General features: G+C 33.4%; 2 protein-coding genes and 1 long non-coding RNA gene across 3 annotated transcripts; 1 reads left to right on the forward strand and 2 right to left on the reverse strand.

The window, feature by feature from the left end:
• Window positions 1–752: 752 nt before the first annotated feature.
• Window positions 753–2,728, reverse strand: LOC117922155. Its single transcript, XR_004652444.1, has 2 exons — window positions 1,884–2,728; window positions 753–995 (listed from the first exon to the last, which is right to left on the reverse strand). It is a non-coding gene; the product is annotated as an uncharacterized LOC117922155 (long non-coding RNA).
• Window positions 2,729–2,754: 26 nt separating this feature from the next.
• On the reverse strand, window positions 2,755–4,490 carry LOC117921763 (putative disease resistance protein RGA3). The gene is made up of 2 exons (XM_034839721.1): window positions 2,907–4,490; window positions 2,755–2,784 (listed from the first exon to the last, which is right to left on the reverse strand). The coding sequence occupies exons 1-2, from the start codon at window positions 4,488–4,490 to the stop codon at window positions 2,755–2,757; spliced, it is 1,614 nt and encodes a 537-aa protein (XP_034695612.1).
• A 17,480-nt stretch (window positions 4,491–21,970) lies between these two features.
• On the forward strand, window positions 21,971–23,379 carry LOC117921764 (pyrophosphate-energized vacuolar membrane proton pump-like). Its single transcript, XM_034839722.1, has 3 exons — window positions 21,971–22,204; window positions 22,512–22,571; window positions 22,690–23,379. Exons 1-3 carry the CDS (start codon window positions 21,971–21,973, stop codon window positions 22,894–22,896), a joined length of 501 nt encoding a protein of 166 aa, XP_034695613.1. The 3' UTR covers window positions 22,897–23,379.
• Window positions 23,380–24,615: the final 1,236 nt, after the last annotated feature.

The following is a 24,615-nucleotide window of genomic DNA, read 5'->3' on the forward strand; positions in this document are numbered from 1 at the left end:
TAAGTACCCTTTGGAGTTTCCCATTTTTTTCTTTTAAATTAGAAACTTTTATATAAATAGATATCTGGTATAAAAAGTATAAATTTATTTTATATTTTTTAAATTCATTTTAAAAAATTTTAAATTTTGAGATAGTAAATTTTCTTTAATATTTCAATTTGTTAAATTATTTTTAAATTATCAGAATTCTTATATCTTATACAAAGAAACTACTATTTTCTAATTTTATAAATAAAAAACAAAAAGCATTTTATAAAACTAAAAAGTGTATCCAAACAAACACTAAGAGCCTATTTGGTCATTTGATTTAAAAACAATTTTTTGTTTTTAAATAATAGAAAACTATTTTTAAAATTTTCTAACATTGTTTTATCGTTTTCTCTTAAAACATTTTTTAAAAACAAAGTGAAATAGATAATAATTTTTAGAGAACAAATAAGGGTTGTTTTCACCCATTTTTAAAAACAAAAGGAAAACATGAATCCATTTGATCATGTTTTCCGAAACTTGTTATTAAAAATTGTTTTTAAATTAAAGAATAAAAAACAATTTTAAAAAATAAGTTTCAGAAAACATGATCAAATGGACCTTAAGTTACTTGATAATACTTCACATTTATTAGGCAAAGCCCCCTCTAGGAGAAATTTTTTGTTGGAATCACAACCAATCATTTGAAACCTTTGCATTGAAATTTCAAGAACATCCCACTTCATCCATTAGGTTAACAATAGATATGTCCTTACAACAAATCAGAAGAAACATCATGCATGCATGCACGCAAGTTCCCATCATTCGCAAACCATTTATGTTATAGGAAATAAATCCAAACAATAACGTTGAAGTTTACACATTCTTACATATATAGGCAAACAAATAAAAGGGGAAAAGAAAAAGAGAAAAAGAATTTACAAGTCACCAATTTGAAATTGATTCATAGACAACTTCACAATACATAGGTGTTGAGAATTTTCTCCTCTTTATTTGAACTTGCTTCTCTGAAATGAAAAACAATAGTGTTAATCTCCTTCACATCCCATAACCAATAAAATTAAGATGGAAAAAAGATAAGGAAGCAAATAAAATAAGTCAAGACAAAAATAAAGATCAAAGCTTGCAAGTAAAAATGACAAATAATAATAATAAATGATGCCTTTGGATATAATTTTGAGACAAGAATCAAGATGGTTTTTATTGATAAGTTTTGAAATTTTCTTTGTAATATTTTGAGCAAATAATCTAATAGGTTAGGCTACTAAAATATTAATTAGTTAACATTTAGATCATGTTTTTCATTTGTTTCATTTCTCATTCATTAATGTATTTGAAATATTATTTTTACAATTTATATATATACCCATGGGCCTGAAACCTGATCAATCATTGCGCCCATACCACCAGAAAAGGGGAAACACTAGGCCCATGGCCCAACAAAAGTCTACTCTAAGCCGAAAACCCCCAGCTCCACCAGAAAAGAGGGAACACTAGGCCCATGCCCAAGAAAAGTGTACCCTAAAATGGAATTTGATAATATATAACATTATATAGTACATATAGAGTCTAAAGATCACATAAAATCTCTTCTACACGGTTGTTGGAGCTTTTTCAAGGTATTTGATCATGTAACAAAACACTTTTAGAATAGAAAAGGTTTCAAGTTTTTTTGTACAAAAGGTTTTCATTTTTATTTCTCTTATTTTGCAAGGTGTAGATATTATAGGATAAACACTTTAGTAACAGTGTAGATGTGCCAAAATGGACCTATGGATACAAGATAATAATGTTATGCAAAATGGAAAGCTTCCGAAAAAGAATATTCATGAAATACATTAATGTGTGCGATTATGGATGCAATGGAAATGAAAACTAAGATAAATTCAAATTACCTGTAACAAGAGCGACATGAGGTGAAGCGTGATGACCATTCAGTCCCGTGAATATTCGACTTGTGGGATATGAGATATTTTGTGTCGATCCTCTCCGATATCCTTTCGATAGCGTCGTTCCAGAATAGGAGAACCTGCGATGTACAATTTCTGCAATGGTGTCCTCTGGAGCACGTGGTCCGGCAGTCCCTCCAGCTTTGGGCAATCTTGCATAGTCAAGTCATTGAGACATGGCATTATTGACCTCTCTTCTTTTTCTTTTATTTCCCATTGCTTCAATTCATCCAAACCATAAATAGTCAATTCCTTCAGCTTTGGGAATACTGTTGATGATGATCCCAAAAACTCACTACCTATGTATTGCACACCATACATAAAGCATATATCCAGCTTCTCAAGGACAGGCAGTGGCCCCAAAGGAGGCAAACATGGACTTCTTAAGCAAGAGTCAAGGTAAAGTATTTTCAGTTGAGCTAATGATGAACCCATCATCCAATTGGGCCACTTTCTATCACTATAATCGAATATACGTAGAGATTTCAAGTTTGGATGGGGTTGTAGAGCTTCAGCCACACCCTTGGTCCCCTCCTCTCCACCAAATTTCAATTCCAAACGTTGGAGGTGTACCTTATTCTTCAATTCTGCTTTTTCTGCCTCCCCTGCATCTTTCACTTCATCCAACCTTTTAATGGAAAGACCTCCTCTTAGGTTGTTCAAGTTTCTCAGGTCTCCTATTTGGCATTCATCATTGCCATGACTACTCACGATGAAAACATCCAGTGTCTGAAGAGAGCTTAATCTTCCAATTCCTTTTGGCAAGCCCTTTAGACTCCGAGTATTATAATTTTGAAAATGCCTCAAATTAATTAGTTTACCCATTGCCTGTGGTAGTTTCTGAAGACTGGAACATTCTTGAATATTTAAGGTTTGTAAATTATATAAATCACAAATTGTTTCAGGCAACTCTCTCAAACGATGACTCCATGATAGATTAAGGTATCTTAAATGTATCAATTTTCCTACCTCAGGAAGTTCCTCAATCAACCGATTCCTGCTCAAATCCAATGCCCTGAGACATGTCAAATGCTTGAACAAATTAGGTGAGACTTGAAGAACACTTGAATCGAATGCTTCCTCAACCAATAGGGTGTGAAGATTCTTCATGTTATAAGTGGAGGCGAAATTAGGGGTACTGTCTCGGACAACTAAGGTGGTATGACGAATCTTTTTGAAGGATAAATCTATGCTCTGCATTTGTTGGTTGTCAACCTCCACAATAAAGCATTCATTCTGAGTCAAAAATTGAGCAAAATCATGCACTATATCATGCATCTTACAACCTATTATATTACCATCATCATCTTTTTCAAGATCTTGGAAGAAAGACCGAGCAGCTAAATATTCAAAGTACGTTCTCCCAACCATCTCCATCTCTTTACTCCCATCAGATTTGAGATAGCTTTGTGCCATCCACAACTTGATCAGCTCAGCTCTCAAAATAACCGAGTCTTTTGGAAAAACAGCACAAAATGAGAAGCAGCGTTGAATTGCAGGGGGCAGATCATAATAACTCAACAACAAAGCAGGGGAAACATCTCTTTCAAACTCATCTAGCTGCCATACTTCACTATTCAATACGTTCTTCCATTCTTCCTTGCTATTTTTTATGCGCAAGAGGTTCCCTAAAGTTTTTATAGCGAGGGGCAAGCCCTTGCATTTGTCTGCTATTTTCTCACCAATTTCTTTTAATTCTTCCTCTTTCTCCCAAGTACTCCTTTCAGAGAAAGCTATTTGATGGAATAATGCCCGAGATTGCTCCAAAGACAGCTCCCCCAAGGGATGCTTGTACGTAGTTCTCATCATCTTAACAACACTCTCTTTGCGTGTGGTCGCCAGAATTCTACTCCCTGCTGCTCCGCAGTGGAGGGTGTTCTTCAGTTGTTCCCACAATTGATTGTCTTCAGTCCACACATCATCTAACACAAGAAGGAATTTCTTTCCGGCAATACATGTTTGAATTTCTTGTTGTACAGCTTCCAAATCATGGAGATTACAAGGCTTTTTTTGGAGGGCTTCAACAATAGCCCTACAAACTCTGATTGGGTCAAAAGGATCAGAAACACAGACCCATATTCTCTCATCAAAATGGACCTTCACCTCTGAATGGCTGTAGCCTAATTGAGCAAGAGTTGTTTTGCCCATGCCTCCCGTCCCAACTATGGAGACGATATAGAGGCCAGATTTCTCTTGACACTTCTTACCCAACAAATGGTCTAATATGATTTTTTTATCCATATCCCGACCGTACACCTCTGAAATATCAATTGCAGAGGTAGTTATAAGTCGCTTTGGTCGCTCCTCACTCCCACTAGAGACAAAATTAAATCTAATTCTCTCCATTTCAATATCATCTAGTTGTTGTTTAATGTCCTTAATCTTAAGAGCAATGTCACGACGAGAAGCAACTTGCTTGAAACAGATGCAAGGGGAGAGCATACAGAAGCTTACCTTCTTCTTAGACGTGGAAGCATTTTCAACTCCCTCCATCTGGAATTGAAGAATAGCAATGCTCCACTCATCCAGCACGTCCTCCATTTCGTAGGCCATGTCTTTGAGCCCCTTCAACCAACCTTTTGAAAGCGGTGGGGCCAGAGGGATGCATTATTGAGGCTTTAGGAGCTACTTTATTTGAATCATCGAGGCTTGCTTGATATGCATGATTGAGGCTGGTGGGGTCATTAAATAATCGTACATAGCTTTGAATCAAAATCCAGATAAATTAATCCCATCATCTGACTGAATATTCAGCATATTAAAATAGCCTTCATTCAATTATTATGGCTCCTTACAATTAAACTAATTAGTAATTGGTTCCAAGTCTCCATTCACCATGGTTGATAAATTTAACAAAATAATTCATTGTTCTTATTAAATATGTACAATTCACTTTTCACAATTAAGGAGCAACTTAGTGCAACAATTAAGCAAAACACAATCCGTCAAATTCATAGGAAATGCTACAAATTTAAAAAGAGTTATTCACCACCCTAATAATAATTCTTACACTATCACATGTTACATGTCAAGAGAAAAAATAAATTCTTTGCTACTCTTTTCCCTTCTCTAGCATTCTATAAGTTACAAAGCTCATTTGCATATAAAGTATATATATATGAAATAAGAAAAAGGAGGTAGAAGAACAAAATGATTAGCAATATAAGGAAAATGAGTTTGTTGATACCTAAACTCTTACATCTCACAATTCATAACTCAGTTCTACGCTTCCATTGTTGAGAAGTTCAGAGCATCTTTTGTTGTCCTACTATATTTTTTTCTTTGCATATAAATAGTTAATCAAACTTGGATATCTGTTTATGTTTGAAATTTAAAGTGATTTATAGAGTTTTAATTAGAAGTATACAATAATTTATTTCATATTTCTTTTTTCTGAATCCTAAATGAATTAAAAATTATGTAAATTTGTACTTTTATGCGAGTTCTCACCACTTTTTTTGAAGAAAGGTTAAGATAATAACATTTTTTTTTGTTTATTTTAATCTTTGTGTATAAATTTATGCTATTGTGCAAGTTTTCACCATTGGACTTTTGACTCACATTTTTTTTGTTTAATAATAATAATAATAAACAAATATATATTATTATAAATCGGTTAGAATAAGTGAAATTATGATTAGAATACAAATAATGTAACCAAAGTGTGGAAATCATGAGAATAGTACAAAATATATTATCAATGTATTATGGTAAAAAATTTGTGACATTGATATGAAAAAGTAAGCAATTTACAGGATACACAGTATATGATAAGGGTAAAAAGAATGTGATTGAAGTACTAAAATACACTTAAATTAGTAACATGACTTAGGTATGAAAATTTTGATCAAATTATTAAAGGTATAAACATTGTAATCTAGGTATCAAATATGTGATTAAGGTACTAAGGTATGAAAAATATCACCTAAGTTATTAAGGTACAAAAAATGTTTTAAGTATGAATAATGTGACTAGAGTACTCACATTCAAATATATAGTACAAGTACGAATAATGTGAAAATTTTCTGAAAAATATGATCTAGGTACAAATAACCAATTTAATGATGAGAAATGTGACTATTATGTGAAATATGTTGACTAATGTATAATAAGGTACAAAAAATGTTACCAAGGTACCAAGACATAAAAAGTACGATGTAGATATAAATAATATAACCAATTACTGTTATATTATAAAGCTTGAATCAATCTTGTTATCCCACGTAAGGGGTAATGGGGGTTGAGTTTGCAAGAGTTTAAGGGGGCAACACCCCTTAGATTTTTCTATTTATTTTTATTTTTTATTTTTTATTGAATGACGAGTTTGGTCATATTGTATTTAATTATTGTATTCTTAAGTGTTAGTACACTTTGTATATATAAGAATCACATTGATCACTTAATAACATTAGAAATCTCGTCTTTTCTTTATTTCCACTCGTGTGTGTGGTTTGATTAACTATTACAAAACATGCTATTGACTTATAAAAAATGTGAATAGGATAGTAAGGTACAAAAAATATTATCTAAGTACGAATAATGTGGTGAAATTATAAAAAATATGACTAAGGTATACTGAGATAAAAACAAATAACCAAAGTTATAAGGCATAAAAAGTATGTTCTAGATATGAATATTAATGTAACTATGATGGAAAGAATACGAACCAGGTATTGAGGTACAAAAAAGGTAACCTAGCTATTAAGATAAAAAAAAAAAAAGGAATGTAGGTATAAAAAATGTTATCAAATCATTAAAGTATGAAAATCATTACCTAAATACAACAAATGTTAGTAATAACTAAGATATGAAATATGCGACTAAATTATTAACATATGGATTATATAACTTAAGTACAAAGAAGATGATTAGGGTACAAAAATATAACTAAGGTATATAGAATGCAATTCATATATAAAAGTATAAAAAATTATACTTTAAAAATTATATAACTTATCTGTAAAAGCCCTTTTCATATTCAATTATCATTTTGTTAAGGGGGTGGTAGAAAAAAAAAAATTAACTGAATTTAAAAAAGCTTAGGAATTCAAATTGGAGAAGAAAATCCTGGTTCACCTTTTTGTTCCTTATTATCAATGCATGTATTGTAATTGAGTGGAGTCCATCTCAACCTACTCCAATTTTGGTATAGTCATGAAAGTTTGGAGTTGAATGGAGTACGGGTCATGTTTCAAATTGTTGTTCGAAATTATGATTCATTCTAGCTCTTTTATCACAACTTAGATGCAATGCCCATTTTTGTTTATTCAAATGTGGTTTTAATTGAAGTAAAAAAAAGAAGAAGAAGAAATTATGTGACTTCTAGGACTAGTTTGATTATGAGTTTGAGAAGATGTTTAGATTGGATAATATTTTTGTTTGATTGTAAGTTTGGGAAGATGTCTAGATAGAACAGACTTTTTTTGGCCATGGGGCCCTTTTGGCCTCAAACTCAAAGATGGAGCATAAAGGTGAAACTGTGTTGTAATGACAAATTCAAATGAAAATGTTATCATTGTTTTCAAATGCTTACTTTAAAATTATGAGCATAGAAAACATGTTCTAAGTTGTTTGATATTTTTTTGTAGACTAATTTGGGAGACAATTGAAAATATGAAAAATAATTCATATGGAAACTATGGGACCCTGTGGCTGTCTAGAGACTAACCTCGTGGCCGTCCAGTTACTTGTCATAATTAAAGATGTCCTGACAACATCCTAATTTAATATATTTGCAGTAATTACCTAGAACACTTCTTATTGCAAGAACACCCACCATTCGGATCAAAGAGGCCAGTTGGAGGAGAGGATTGTTGATCTTTGACTAACAATTAGCGCCATTTGTGGGAATTGAACTAAGAACCTCAAGTTAGAATGACTAACATACCTCCTAGAATGCATCCTTATTCAACAAGTATGAATGATAGGTTCCATGCGTGGCAAGCTAAAATGGAGAAAAGGTAGGAAGAGTATGAGCAATGCATGCAATCTTTGCTTCAGCATGCAAATCGGCTAAAGTGGGAAAATGAAGAATTGTGGGCATAAGTGGCCATTAGACGTTATGCAAGTGGAGAAGCCATTGCACACCCAACCAGTGCGAAGAATGATAGGAGTTCCCTTGCTTGATAGAGAACCATAATTGCAAATAGACAATGATTTTTCGCTAGCAGCTCCCTAACCCTATCAACCCTGTGGGGATCCAGAATAAAGTAGTTAGTTTGGAAAAGCCAGGTAGACGAGGCTACAAGTACTATCAAACAAAAATGTAAGCGAGGATTGAAGTGAGGGCCATGTACGTTGGGTGCTCCAAAAAACTGGTTTAGTCATCCCCAAGAGGGCGCTCTACTAAGCCATTTACCGTAATGTATGAATCCTGAGCTCCAGTTGCACGAGGCATTGCCAAAGGCGTGTCCCTAGGCATAGTAAGCAGACAGTTGGACGATATGTTGTCTACATTGTTCAACTCACACATAGTCAATTACAAATTACCTAGAGGATTCACAGTTTTAAAATTTACCGTGTATGATGGATTGAGTGACCCCTTCAATGATTTAATGCATTTTTGACAAATAATGACCCTTGATATAAGCAATGATTTGCTATTATGCAAAGTCTTTCCAACTAGCCTTCATGAGCCAACCCTTGTCATGGTTTCATGAGGTCCCCTAGAATTTGGTCAACTTATTTAGAGATGTCTCGGAGGCATTTGTGGCAAACTACTTGTGCTTGACCCAATAAAAACATAACACATAAGCACTTTGCAAAACATCAGAATACTGGAAAACGAGTTGTTATGGGATTTCATCAAGCAATTTGTCAAGCGGTGTTGCAGGTGGAGTCTTATAGCATGGACGCCCAACTGTAGATTTTTAAGAGAAGTATAAGTCTAGGTACCTCTTTCTTCGAATCCCTCGTGAAAAATCCAAATGCCATAATGGACGACCTATTTTGGAGGGTAGATAAATACGCAATCCTTGAAGATAATGTTTGGGTAGTGTCCCAAAAGATTCTTATCACAAACTAGGTGGCCAAAAGCAATAGCAAGCCGAGGGTTCAAAGCCATCTAACAATCAATTAAGGTAGGAAAATCGAAGATCCTCCTAACAAGGGTAATAGAGATGGGAACTGTTTCCGTTCACCCCTTTGACTGTCTCATACGAGTGGATTTCTCCTCTTATCCAAGAGCTACTAGAGTTCAGAAAGACAATGCCCATCAAAGTAGATTTGGCTAAGAGAGATCAAAGTCGATGGTGCTCTTATCACAAGGAGTATGGTCATACTACAAAAGAATGTTGACATTTGCATTACATGGTGGAAAATCTAGTAAAAGTTGGACACTTGAAGCATTACGTCTAAACAATTTGGGGGCACAATGAAGTACTAAAAGAAGCGTCGAGTAGAATCCTGACTTTTCCTGTTGAATAACGCTTTCAAGTGATAAAATACCAGTCCAGGTGACATAGGAGGAACATGATTAGGATCACCATTGCAAGAGAATGGGTGAATATGGTTCAGTGCACTTTCACTCTTGAAAGTGCTCGACCAATTGATGGGTTATTCACTTTAACACCAGTCAATCCCAATCGGGTCATAGTGCCTCATGAAGACGAACTAGTTTTAACCCTCAGAGTTAGTGGCTTTTGTGTGTGGAGAATTTTAGTTGAACTGAGTAGCTCCGCTAATCTTTCACAAATGTTAACTCAAAAGCAAATGAGTCATTCGCATGAAGCATTGGAAAATCTTGATTGCATCTTGTCCAAATTTAATGGGGCTACCACTATATCTATGGGAGATGCCTTGCACCCTATTGAAGTTGAGCCTGTCACTTTATGTCTAAGGTTTTCCATGGTAGGATATCTAACACCCTACAATGCCATACTTGGGTGAGCATGGTTGCATAAGATAAAGGCCATCTTGTTTACGTACTATCAAATGATTAGTTACTTGATAGAGAAAGGTTAAGTGGATCTGTATGGGAGCTAGCTGGCAACTCGATAGTGTTATCAGATAACTATGTTACAAGTTGAATGTAATTCCAACAACACGATCCATACAATAGAAAGTTTGATGTTTCCATCCGGACCGACATAAGCCAACATAGACATAGATAAGTAACATGTTAGAGGCTGGATTTATTAGAGAAGTGAAGTACCCCAATTGGTTAGCCAATGTAATGGTACTACCTAAAAAAGGCAGGAAATGAAGAGTATGTGTGGACTACATAGACTTAAATGAGGCTTGCCCAAAGGATAACTTCCTACTACTACAAATAGATCAAATAGTTGACACGACAACCGGACATGGAATGCTCTTGTTTCTTGATACCTTTTTCAGACACCATCAAATACCTATGCATTCATCGAATTTTGAGAAAACTGCCTTCATTACCTCATAAGTCTTCTATTGCTATAATGTAATGCCATTCAACTTAAAAAAAATATAAGAGACAACCTTGTGGATCTGCATTTTTTACATGCGGCCCCACTCAATGGTGAGACTCACTTTTTAAGTGAAAAATTGTATTTTATTAAAAAAAAAAATAAGAGTCGCCACTTATTTTTATTATTTTTTAAAAGGAAAAATAAAGTAAGAAACTAAAACCTTAAAAAAAATGACTCTTTAAACTTTTGGAAAAGTGCCTTTGAAAAATTTGAGTTTAGGTTCGGGGATTAGGTTACCTATCGGGAGGGTACTTAAAAAAGGTAACACCCCTTTAAGCCCTAAAAAGGTCTATACTAGTCAGGTTGAGAGAAGTGTGGTAGTTAATTGATTGATTTAGGGTACTAAAAAAGGTTAAAGTGTTTACCTAAATTCTAATAATATATTAAATATGATAAACAATCAATTTACGTCACAATCATAAAGGAAGAGTAAGATGTGTACCTGCAACTTAAAATGCTATTACAAGATACCAAAATTAGTTCAAACAAAAAGATATATAACATGCATCTCATTAAAAAAAAAATGAAACAAACATCAAGGCAATCAAGGACAATATCAAACATAAATATAGTTCACACAAAACATTTCTTATGTAATTAAAAAAAAGTGAAGGGTGGAGAGTGTACCTGAATAACATATCTTAAACGCAATGCACTTCCAATACAAATAGAGAAGTTAGGATAAAAGATGATGACAAGTAATTATGAGAGCAAAACCTATTGTGCATAGTATTTGCATGGCATGAACTTATAGAGACATTAGTTATACAAGGTATATATCCAACTAAATAACTCAACTTTGGGAAAAGTTTTTTGATGCAAATAACATTCTAGAATCAATTTTAAGAAGTGAGTAACATCATACAATTTTGGAAAATTTTTTTAACACACTCAAAAAGGAATCAAAACAAAATTTAAAACTAAAGTGTCATTAGCTAAGTTGAAACTAACAACAAAGATGAGTTTTAAAAATCTTTCATGTAGGGGTTCCATCAATCCCCATTGAATATTCATAAGTTAAACCTGTGCATCCTCAACCTCAAGTGAAAAGATTCACCAAGGCCAAGAACATTTCCATTAGTTTGGGGGCACAAGTTCAAATTTATGAGAATAAAAACAAAGTTTTTGGAAAACCAAAAGGAGAATGCAATTTGAAGGAAATGAGTTGCATGTTTTTAAAAGAAAGTGTGATTTTTACCCTAAACCTAGAGCAAATTTTCTTTTAAAGTCTTTAGATGATTCAAATCCTTTAAAAAATAATTTAAATTTCTTTTTTTAAATGATTTTAGGAGGAGCAAAAAGGAACCAAGTGAATTAAGAAATTCCGAACAAAAAATGCAAAAGTTGGGATTTTTGATTCCTAACTTAAAAGGATTTGAAAACAAGAGAAAAATCAACTTAGATATTCTTTTTGGCTATCTTTTCATTCATGATCCATGAGCCCCATTCATGATGGAGAAATTTCATTTTTGAAAAGAAATTTTGACTTAACTCCAAATGAATTAAGAAAACATTTTCTTAAAAAAAAGGTTTGAACTTAATAAATCCTCAAGGAGCCTACTAAGTATCAAAATGAGGAAAACTAACAATTTAACCAAAAGTAACATCTAATGAATTTCTTAAAAAAATATACTAATAGGAAAATTTAACCACACATACATTCAATGAAATTTTAACTAACATGTAAATTTAATCAAACTAACACTTAATGAATTTTTTAAAAGCTCTTAACAAATGAATTTTTTTAAAAGCTCTTAACATATAAATTTAGCAAAACAAACACTCAATATATTTTTTTTCTTTTTTTAAAACATTTGACATATAAATTATCAAAACAAACATTTTATGAATTTTTTTAAAAGTATCTAGCATATAAATGGATCAAAACAAACACTCAATGATTTTTTTAAAACCTTCTAAGATATAAATTATCAAAACGGACATTCTATGAATTTCTTGAAACAATCTAGCATATAAATTTACCAAAACAAACACTCAATGAATTTTTTAAAATCACTTAGCATATAAATTATCAAGATGAGAACTCAATGATTTTTTTTTTTTAAAGCATCTAACATGTAAATTTAATTAAACTAATGGAAACTAAAACCTAAATAACTTGAGAATATATATACACTAATCTCTAATTTAAACCAATAAACCAACAATAATAAATTATAAACACATGGAGTAACATAATCAAAGGAACGTACCCTAAAAACTAAGAACAAAAACAAGAACATGAAATTTTGAAAGCATGAAATTAACAAAACAAACTAATGAAAACTAAACCTAAATAACTTAAGAATATATATACCAATCTCTAAATTAAATCAATAAACCAACAATAATAAGTTATAAAACAGATGGAATAACATGATCAAAGGTATTTAAACCTAAAAACTAAGAACAAAAACTAGAACATGGATTGTTGAAAGCATGGAATTAACAAAACAAACTAATGGAAACTAAACCTAAATAACTTAAGAATATATATACCAATCTCTAAATTAAATCATTAAACCAACAATAATATAATATAGAAATATTGAATATCAAGTTCAATGAAGTCTAAGCCTAAAGAAATTTAAGAACATATTCTAACATCAAACTAACAACAAGAAATTTTAAAGCCATGTATAAATAAGAGATCAATGAAAACTATCTTTAAAAATATTAAAAATGTACTCCTAGATGAGATATTGACAATTAATAACTTCAAAATAATTGAAATCATGTATTAAAAGAAATTGATGAAACTTATCATTAAAGGACTTACAGAGAATAAGAAACCAAAAAAAGAAAAAGAAATGAAATTAAAAGGAACCTAGACTTACCTTTGATATGTTGATGTGTGATGTATCTTCCAAAATTTTGTGATGGATGTGCCTTCTTTCCAAGGTTTAGCCTGTGTGTGTTTGCTGCCTAATTATGTGTCATTCCTCTCTCCAGCCTGATCTTTTTTTATACTCTCCAAGTGAACTGCATCTTGCACTAAAGTGACAACCTATACATTGCCCTTTTCTCTTGTAGTCGTGTGCCTTGCTGTGATCCAAAAGTAGTGCCACCTCTTTGTTAGACGGGCAGTATTTGAAGATGAGGGCGTGGCTCCTTTTCCCCCCTACTACTGCATGCTTGGTGTAGAAAAGATCACAATGGCGTCTGCTTTCCTTCCAAAAATATATTGAATGTCCTCACACGCTCAATCTGATACCTCAGAATCACACTCAATCTTCAAACTTTCCCAAAACGTCTTACCTTTCTCCACCACCTGCCTGATTACTTCGAAAACTGACCTAAATCTCACTCCCAAAACCTGGCCCAAATCTCCCTTTGACTAGCCTTATTCCCATAAAAAAAACCTTTGTTTTCCTTCTTAATCCAAGCCAAAAAAAAAAAAAAAAAAAAAAAAAAAAAAACAGAACATTGTTGATGATTTCTCAAAAATAAGTTATTTTCCATCCAAGAATTCCCCCTCCTTGAATCCCTTCTAGAATACAACCTGTATATCCCACGTGATACTTCAAATCTCCTATTAGAAGTCCCTAATCTCCCTTAATGCCATGAATAATGAGTCATTTTTTTTTCCAATCTTTATGGCAGCCCCTATCTCTAGGAGTCCACATTTTTTTTATATAAAAATCTCGTCTCATATGGCAAGTGGCAGCCCACATATCTTCAAAATCTCCTTGTGCATGAATTATACCTTCCAAATTCCCTTCGCGGCCGTTTATTCCTTTAGTCTTTTTCCAACTCAACTTCCAAAAAAATTCCCCTTTCCTTATGTCTTTTCCAATCTTTCATGCTCTCTTAATGGTAGCTGTTAATCTCAAGAATCCTTTTTCCTTCAAAATATCCATGTGGCGTGAATCATATCTCCATGGCCTCAAAGAATCCTCCTTAATAAAATCTCCTAAAAAAAGATCCTTCCATATCTAAAGCTCTCTTTGCCGTCCATCACCATGAGAGTCTTTTTTTCTTTAAATTGTTATTATGTTGTGAATCTTCCAATTTCCATATGGTAATGCTCCAAGTCCACCCAATTTCCTTCTCATTTTAGAGTCTTACTCCATTTAAAATTCCAATGGTAGTCGTGTTTCAATATAAAGAGGATCCTTTCCTTCCTAAACTCAATTCAAAATATCAATGTCTTAATGTCTTAATGCCTTCCTTATCATCCCAAATAAGCCCTCATGCACATGCTATGTAAGATGATATGAAATGTTGTTCTAAAATGCACCTAAAGCTTCCTAAAATGCAACTAAATAAACTCTTCTAAAAATGTACCTAGATGAACTAACTTAAACTATACCTAAATGTAATGAACTGAGAATGTACTTGTCGTTCACTCTCTCGCTGGCGTATTTCCATATTTGCACGCCAATCAAAGTTACCCTCGTCACCCATGGCTGACAATTGACTTCTGGAGGGTGTTGACATTTTTTTTTTTTTATGTTTCCCACAGAAGGTGCCAATATTGCAACCTTGTCAACTGAGGATGGATTCCTCCCTTAGTCGTGGTAGGAAAAGTTTTCGTTTAGATGTTGGAATCTAGACTCCTTGCTTCCCTGCATGAAGATGCCCAGACGGTTTGTCCGAGCACCCCCTCCGAAGCTCAAGTCAGGCTAGAGATCCCAAATGAGAGAGAAAAAGAGAGAGAGAGAGAGAGAGAGAGAGAGAGAGAGAGAGAGAGAAAGAGAGAGAGAAAGAGAGAGAGAGAGTGAGTGAGAGCTAGAGAGAGAACTCATAGTATCCTCCTCTTTTGTTCTTCTTCACTTGTGTTTTTATAATGCTTTAAGGTGGAGGAAGCTCAACGATACTGAGTTGGCTCATACAATGATGATTTGCGTAGTAGCGATAGAGCAATCATCACATCTGTAGGGCAATTGAGGGCTATGTAGGTGACGCTTCATGACACAACCTGCCATCCTTTCCACCTTGCTGATGCTCTAAGGCCTTGTCTATTGAAGCAGACATGAGGGTGGGAAGAGTCTTATCACTCAATTCGATGTCAATTAGTCATGATCTCATACCAGAGAAGACTTGAGGCTATTAGGAGAGTGCAGTTCGATTAATGGCCTAAATGGTCCGGACAAGAGGTTCCCCCGGATGTCTTGGAAGTCGTTTGGACAGTGATGAGAGATGTGACATGTGGCTTAGCCATAACGATGCCATGTGGACAGATGCGTGGACGTATTGGTGGACACATGGGAGAAGGCCCCTACACCATGCACATGGCCACCTTCATCTCACCATCCTTCTAATCTTCATACCCCAACACACCCATCACCATGCCCACTCAATCACTCCCCATCTATCACACCCACTGTCCATAACTGGTTTCACCACCGAACTCACTTCTATCACTACCCACAACCCCATTCAACACCTGACCTTATAAACTCACTTCCTTAACCACCTCTTCCATTCATTCCCATCCTACCCGTTACCAAAAAAACAGGTGATGAAGTTTTTTTTTTTTGGTTCAACATGTAAGCATGAAGAGATTGAAGCTTTGGTGATATCAACTGGAGTTTATTCCTTCTTTGGAAAAGCAACACATTTAGTTGACTCCGCTGAAGTTATTGGACATTTCCAGAAGCACCGATCATACAGGAATGGTATCAACAATCTTCTTGTGCTCTTAATGGGATGAATATCCATTCCATGCCTATCACTTCCATCCATTTCAACCGTGACGGATCTCTCATTGTCTTTGGTAGTCACGACGATTCCTGCAAAATTTGAGCCTCCGACACTGGTGCTCTCTTGAAGACGCTCATTGAGGATAATGGTCCCGCCAATTCATTCGCCAAGTTCTCTCCCAATGGCAAGTACATTCTCATTGCTACTCTTGATGACACTTTGAAGCTTTGGAAAGTAAATTTGGAAAGAAACCCGTTTACTTGGTCCAAGGAACATTGTACCTAGATGTGATTGAACCTTGCCCACCACTTGGAAGTGGAAGAACTCACTCCCACACAATCAACAACCATCATAATGTTGGAGGGTTTCCCAAGGATATGAAATTGAAGCTTATTGAACCACTTAAACTTCTGTTTAAGGATGAGGTTTGTGAATTGAGGAGGATCTTGAATGTTCCTTAGGCATTTCTACAATGCCATCCGTTCCTTAGGCCGGGTCTTGTATTGCGAGTTTTGGGGAACGTTACAGAAGGAAACGCCTTGGATATTCTACGCCAGGTTGACGAGATTTTCATTCAGTCAATCAAGGGTGTCGGAAATTATGATTCCATTTGGCAAACTTTTGTAGTGTTTTTACCAAGGAGGTAGTTGAAGCCATGACATCCTTCAATGAGAAACCTCTGATTCTTGTAATCTCCAACCCAACCTCACAATCTGAATACACTGCTGAAGAAGATTATACGTGGAGCAAGGGTCACATGATCTTTGCAAGTGGAAGCCTATTCAACCCAGTTGAATACAATGGCAAACTTTTTGTTTGGCTTGGCAAACAACGCTTACACATTTCTTGGATTTGGGTTGGGTTTGATCATGTCTGATGCAATTCATGTGCATGGCAACATGCTTTTAGCTGCTTCGGAAGCTTTGGTTGCATAGGTGACATAGGAAAGCTATGACAAGGGACTGATTTATCCATCATTCTGCAATATTAGAAAAATGTTAGCTCGCATAGTTGGTAATGTAGCTGCTAAAGCTTATCAACTCGGTCTTGCTAGTCGTCACCCTCATTTCTGCTAGCATCTCTCTACCCTAGTGTCACGGACTTAGTCGTTCACTAAGCTCATGCGGCACTTAGACAAGCCAAGACGCTTGATTTTGCTAAGTCAGCCTTGCTCCCCAATGCTTAGCTTGCTAGGCTAAGACACTTGCGACTCAAAAGCTTAAGAAGCTTGGTAGGCAACTTCTTAAAGAATGGAAGCTCTTATTAACTCAAGAAAGCCTTTACAAGTGCTTGGATGCTCACTTGCTTGGTTAGGAAGTGATTTGGGTGGTGCCTTGGCCAAATGAGGCCCTCACCTATTTATAAGCACCAAGGGAACTCTCTGGAACCTTGGAGGGTTCCTTACAAATCAAGAATATTCTAGAACATCCTACACTATTCTATGTACAACCCTATGTACAAGAATATACAAGAGATTCCTAGAAGTCTCTAGAAAGCCTTGGACTCCTCTCATTCCTTCCACCATAGTGTAGAGATGTGTGGGCATCTCTAGGCATTTCTAGAACCTTCCACACTCTTCCCACCAATGGCTTAGTGTAGATGGCTCTAGGAGTCTCCAGAAGCTTCCCTCCTCCTATATAAGCCCATGGGGAGGGTCATTTGAAGCATCCTGTGACACTAGGCCCCACTTCCACATGGCCATGTATGGGCACCTTTGACACGCAACTCAAAAGGCCAAGTGTCGGTCCACTTATTTTTTCTTCTTTTGATGTTAATTTTTTTTTTCTATTCCTCCATTCTCAAATAATTCTTCAAAATTTCAATTTTAAAATTTAATTTTCAAGATTTCAAATTTCAAATAATTTCCAAAACTTCAATTTTCAATTTAATTTTCAAAACTCCATTTTTTTAAGCTTAATTTTAAAAAATTTAATTTTCCAATCTTTAATTTTCAAAACTTTTGTTTTCAAACAATTTTTCAAAATTCCACTTTTCAAATTTAATTTTTAAAATTCTCATTTTCAAAATTTAATTTTTAAGATTTCAAATTTCAAAACTCTAATTTTCTTTTGAATAGTTTTAATTTCACTCCATTTTTCAAATATTTTTTAATTCTACAACTTTTCATCTTTTATTAGGGTTTTAGGTTGCCAAAAATCCTGATTTTAATAAGTCTGTTGTCATTCTCATTTTGGTATGTACTTGTACAAATTTTATTCATTTTTCAAATAATTTTCTGTTTCTCTTGATTTAAAATAAGCAAGAATGATTTTTTTTTTCATAATTCCAAAATAATGGAATTTGTGAGACTAATTCATTAAAGATAAATTGGGCTTTGGTGGGGGCCCTACATATGAGTTTTCTCTTCTGATTATCAATTGCTATACTTAATGAATGTTGTTTGATCTTTTTCTTGCTCTTTGATATGCATGTAATAATTTTATACTTAAGGTAACCTTGTTTCTATGATAGCGCTTTATTACCTGCTGCCAAGGTACACTCTCACTCTCACTTTGTTTATTTATTCATTATCATGACTTGCTTTTGACCTATGATCATTGTGGGTATCCATTGATTTTCTAGTTACTTATCATGCTTGTCTCACCTTATTTAGTAGAGACCCGTTTTTAGGAATTTAGAGGGGTGCTTTGGTCTTTTGTCGTACCTTTTTTATAAGTAACCTGACCCTCGAACCCAACTTTGGTTTTTCATAGACCGTCTTTTTTAAATAAGGAGTCACACTTAGGGTTTGCTGTCATTCTCAGACCTTTTCTAAAAATCATATTTTTCACCAAATAAATAAAAAACGAGGTTGCGCCATCGAGTGGGAACACATTGAGCAAAATATGGGGTCCACATATCTTTTTGGAATTACATAATTTTATTTTTTATTTTCTCTCATTTTTTTCTTTTTTCTATTTTTTTTTATCAAAACAAGATATATATATATATATATATATATATATATATATATATATATATATATATATATATATATATATAGCTATTTATTTATGTAATAAATATTTTAATTAGAAATTAATGGTTTTCTGTTCATACTCAAATTTTTGTTCATTTATAACACTCTAAAAAGGAATGAAATCAATAATAAAAAGAAATAAAGAGCCTTTTATAGACATTCATATTAACCAATAATAATGATAATAAATAAAATAACCAGACAATGAACTATTTTCTTGAAATTGGTCAAACTAATTTTTCTAAAAGAGACATAGTAACAACATAGAGATAAGTTTATACTTATATATCGTATATATTCAATTTATTGCCTTTTTTTTTTGTATTATTAGTCCATTTGGATGCTATTTTAATTATTATTTAAATTTTAGTATAAAAATATAGGAAATAAAATTTAAAAAATGAAATAATTTGGAGAAAAAAAATAAATTAGGAAAAAGTTCAACCTGTTCTAATAGGATTTGAGTCATATAACTTGGTAGCTTGAGTTCAATCCAAATTTTAAAAAAATTGAAAAGTTATAAAATTTATCATTATACTTTGATTTATATCTCAATTTAACATCTAATTTTTTTTCTAAGCAATATCAATGATACATTATGTCTAAATATGCATTTTGAGATTGATTAAAAAAACCATATGACAAATTTGTTAACCAAAACAACATGAACAAAAAAAAAAGGGGGGGATATTTTACATCATTCAATGATCAATGTGATCCTATGTTCATAGAGTGTATCAACACTCAACAATTCACTAATAATCACAATGGTGACATTCTAAAAACAAATCTCTCAATTATGAGAATACTCTCTTAACAAACCTTAAAAAACATAATAGGGTTGAATATATAATGGGGAAAATTCATCATTTATAGTATATAAAAAAAAAATTTCTCTAGTTGCCCCCTTCCTGCTAATTAAATGGATAATTCAATTCCTACTAGTTTAATAAGGAACTCAACCCTTGATCTTCCAAGCAAACACAATAAAATTAACTTAAGCTTTGTAGTTCAATAAAATATATAAGCTTTTAAATAATAATTTGAATATATTTAATTTATCTATTGGTTTATTACATAAATATTTTATTTTATGAAAAAATTAAATAAAATCACTTGTTTGATAATTATATAAATTTGAAATTTTAGGATTTAAATGTAGACGCGGGGTTATGGTAAGCTTTGTTCTGTAATTCATAATAAAATAAATAAATAAATAAATTTATGTAAAAGTTCTATCCTACCCGTTGTCAGGCACCCCTTATCGAAACACGTGACGAGAAATCTAGACAAGCCACATCACCCTTTCAAAGTTTCCCCTTCAAGCACTTTAAACCCTTCCCCCCCCCCCCCCAAAAAAAAAAAACAAAAATAAAAGAGAAAAATGGTAAATATTCCAAATCTATTCAAATCTTTTTAAGTTATTTAAAAATTTTAAAAACAAATTATTGTTAACTTTATAACTAATAATAACAAAAATAAAAAGAGTTGATTATATTTTATCCTCCTGTTTTTCTCATTTTATTTAAAAAATTCATAATTTATTCCTCATGATAATTTAAGTCACCTCCCTTTAATATTTGATTAAATACATTTAATCTTATTAATTTAAAATTTCTTCAAAATACATTTTTCTAAAATAAAAATGAATATGGATAAAAATTTAAAATTAATCCAAATTAAATATATTTAATTAAAACCTCAACATCATAAATGAAATTAATTTTTTATTCCTCAAATTTATTATATTTTTACATTTCATATTTTTCCAAGGGTATTTATTTTTATACATTTAAAAATAAGCGGTGATAAAAAAAAATACCAACTCAAGCTATTCAACAAATTTCAAAAAACTAATTATTAAATTTTTAAAAATGAAAAATTCTAAATTTCTTTTTAATTAAAACAAATCATTGAAATACTAATAGTAAGCATCTACCATCCACCCCATACTCTTCTTCCTCCATACTTTAGTTATTACTTTTTATTACTTTCTCCCTCACTCTATTCATTAATAATCTCATTTTATTATTTAAAGTTTTCTACTTTTCAATATAATAAACTAATAACATTACTTTACACATGTATCCAACTATACCTATCATTTAATCACTTAAACTTTTACACTTTCTTATCTTTTGAAGTATTTTCCTTATAAAAATAAATACTTAATATTTTTTAAAAGTTTAAAAAATTCAAAAATCAAATTTTATTTTATAATATATCACCTACAAAGTAATAATAATAATAATAATAATAATAATAATAATAATAATAATAAATAATAAGAATAATTGATTACTTAAAAAAAATATAAAGCTTATTTAGTCTTATAATTTAAAAATAATTTTTTGTCTTTAAAAATAAAAAATTATTTTAAAGAATTTCTAATTGATTGTTCGTTGTTATTTTGTAAATAATTTTTAAAAATAAAATGAAATAAAAAACAATTTTTAGAAAATAAGTAGAAATTATTTTTACTAATTTTTTAAAACAAATTTAAGAAAACATGGCAACACGGATTTAAAATTTTTCTAAAATATTAAATTTAAAAATAAGGTAAAAAAAAAAAAGTTCCCTTTACCTTCATTTTCCTTTTCCTTTAAGGTGGTAAGAAAAATGAAAAAGCCCAAGTCAACTCCACCAAGACAATCGTGGAAAGATTTCAAAAAAATCTAGAGAGAGAAATGGTCTCATCTTATTTATTAAGAAAAAATGAGTTGGTGGTCGAGAGACAACTAATTGAATTATAATAATGATATAATAATAATAATAAATACTAAACGAAAATAAATACATATTCAAAAGCCTAAAGCGCTCAATCAGACCCAAAATGTATGTTTGTAATGGAAGTGAAAAGTGACCAATTTGAGTGATTTTACCCCCAATCTTGGTGAAACAGTGTTTCTTGTGAACAAAGGGTGAATTTGCTTGTTGGTGCAATGCTTCCTTACTGGTTCTCAGCCATGACCATGAAGAGTGTGGGAAGTGCAGTTCTTAAGATGGTTGAGGAGGTTCGCAGACAGTTCAACACCATTCCAGGTCTGATAGAGGGCCTCGCCAAGCCTGATTATGCCACTTGTGTCAAGATCTCTACTGATGCATCCATTAAGGAGATGATTCCACCTGGTGCCCTTGTCATGCTCACACCCCTTATCGTTGGGACCTTCTTTGGCGTGGAGACTCTATCTGGAGTCCAGGTAATATCATGATCATTAAATGTATAATTGGAATTTCATGGTTTCTGATCTATTAAAAAAAAAAGAGGCAGTTTATCTTAAAAATATCATGAATTATGCGAAGAAAAGTCAGGGTTGAATTTAAGTTAGTGAAATTTGGGAACAAAATCTTGTTAGGTGTGTCTAGCAATATAGACATGCATGAGTAGTCAGAGACTTCGCAAAGAAACAAAATGCTCATCTGAAGTACTTTCTAGGAGCTTTGTTTTTGGCTGTTAATTGAAATTTTATTTTCTGATTTGCTCTTTTGGATGTGTGCTTTTAACAGATAGCAATCTCTGCTTCTATCACTGGCGGTGCATGGGATAATGCCAAGAAGTACATTGAGGTAAGCATACGGTGAAGTGAGGCTATAGGTGGTTTCCTCTCTTGACCCGTGTTTACTGTTATTATTGCTTTGACGATATTATTCCATTAAGTGGTAATTTTTCGAATTTTGTTGTTAGGCTGGTGCTTCCGAGCATGCAAGGACCCTTGGCCCAAAGGGGTCTGATCCACACAAGGCAGCTGTGATTGGTGACACCATTGGAGACCCACTGAAGGACACCTCAGGCCCATCGCTCAACATCCTTATCAAGCTCATGACAGTGGAGTCTCTCGTCTTTGCTCCCTTTTTTGCCACTCATGGTGGGTTGCTTTTCAAGATCTTCTGAGGAATTGGATGATGAAAAATACATGGGCAAAGGGGTGATTAGCTCTTTTTTCCCCAATATTTATTGGGCACCTCTCACCAATTCATCTAATCTCCATATCCATCCATCCCGACATTGTGGGTTTTTCAAGTTAGTTTCTATGTTTAGGGAAATATTATTTTTGAAGGGCTGATGATGATGATGATGATAAATCATGATTGGTAAGGGAGGACAGGCAAAATGGTTTTAACTGTCACAGAAGAGTCAGGACGGTAGTGTGTTACTTTTCTTTATACCTCTTTTTAGAACAGCTCTGTTTCTAATTTCCTTGTAACCTTACCCTTTTTTCCATTAAAAGCAAGGAGAACATGTTCATCAATTTTGGGTATTTTTGCTGTCCATCAATGGAGCTTTGTAGTTTTTGTTTGGGTTAAATGCGTGCAGGGCCTAGGTAGATGGAAAATGATGCCGGTCTTTTTTAACTCTTGGATTTTAGCTTTATCATCTCCAAATTTTAAAAAAATAGATATCTAAGGTATGTTTGTTAAATGATGTCTAACTGTTTTATTAATAGGTGATTTTAGTGAATTATAACTTTTATTAATAGTTTATTAATAGTGATTGAGACAGGCATTGTTGACCTCTCTTTTTTTTCTTTTATTTCCCATTGCTTCAATTCATCCAAACGTAAAATAGCCAATTCCTTCAGCTTTGGGAATACTGTTGATGATGATACCAAAAACTCACTACCTATGATATCACACCATACATCTTCCATATCACCAGCTTCTCAAGGACAGGCAGTTGCCCCAAAGGAGGCAAACATGGACATCGTAATCAAGAGTCGAGGTAAAGTATTTTCAGTTGAGCTAACGATGAACCCATCATCCAATTGGGCCACTCTCTTTCACTATAATCGAATATACGTAGAGATATCAAGTTTGGATGGGGTTGTAGAGCTTCAGCCACACCCTTGGTCCCCTCCTTTCTACCAAATTCCAAATCCAAACGTTGGAGGATCTTATTCTTCAATTCTGCTTTTTCTGCCTCCCCAGCATCTTTCACTTCATCCAACCCTTCAACGGAAAGACGTCCTCTTAGGTTGTTCAAGTTTCTCAGGTCTCCTAGTTGGCATTCATCATTGCCATGACTACTCACAATGAAAACATCCAGTGCCTGAAGAGAGCTTAATCTTCCAATTCCTTTTGGTAAGCCCTCTAGAGTACCACAACTTTCAAGATACCTCAACTTTTTCTCCACTCCTCCCATGAAACGCTATGGTACTGAACAATGACCGGCATTGCTCCTTGGACAGTTCTCCTAAGGGTTGCTTGTACGTGGTTCCCATGATTGTAGAAACGTTTTCGTTTCGTGTGGTCACCAAAATTCTACTTCCGGGTGCCCCACCCTTGAGAGAACTCTTTACTTGTTCCCACAATTCATAGTTTTCAGTTCAAACATCGTAGCACAAGTAGGAACTTCTTATCGGCAATAAGCGTGCGAATTTTTTGTTGTACAGCTTCCAGCTCATGGAAACCAGAAGACTCTTTCTGGAGGGCTTAAAGAATAGCCCTAGAATTCCTCATTGGGTCAAAAGGATCAGACACACAGACCCACACCCTTTGATGGAAGTAGGCCTTCACCTTTTCGTGGTTGTATGCTAATTGAGCAAGAGTTGTTTTGCCGATCCCTCCCATCCCAACTATGGAGATGCTTTCTCGGGAACTCCCAACCAACAGC

Source organism: Vitis riparia, chromosome 9, assembly GCF_004353265.1.
Source record: "Vitis riparia cultivar Riparia Gloire de Montpellier isolate 1030 chromosome 9, EGFV_Vit.rip_1.0, whole genome shotgun sequence".
NCBI classification, from domain to species: domain Eukaryota; kingdom Viridiplantae; phylum Streptophyta; class Magnoliopsida; order Vitales; family Vitaceae; genus Vitis; species Vitis riparia.

Coding starts and splice junctions, on each gene's coding strand:
- LOC117921763 (XM_034839721.1), bottom strand. CDS start 4,490: ATGGCCTACGAAATGGAGGACGTGCTGGATGAGTGGAGCATTGCTATT. Junction 2,785..2,906: donor TGATTGAGGAACTTCCTGAG/GTAGGAAAATTG, acceptor AGAATGTTCCAG/TCTTCAGAAACTACCACAGG.
- LOC117921764 (XM_034839722.1), top strand. CDS start 21,971: ATGACCATGAAGAGTGTGGGAAGTGCAGTTCTTAAGATGGTTGAGGAG. Junction 22,205..22,511: donor AGACTCTATCTGGAGTCCAG/GTAATATCATGA, acceptor TGCTTTTAACAG/ATAGCAATCTCTGCTTCTAT. Junction 22,572..22,689: donor ATGCCAAGAAGTACATTGAG/GTAAGCATACGG, acceptor TTTTGTTGTTAG/GCTGGTGCTTCCGAGCATGC.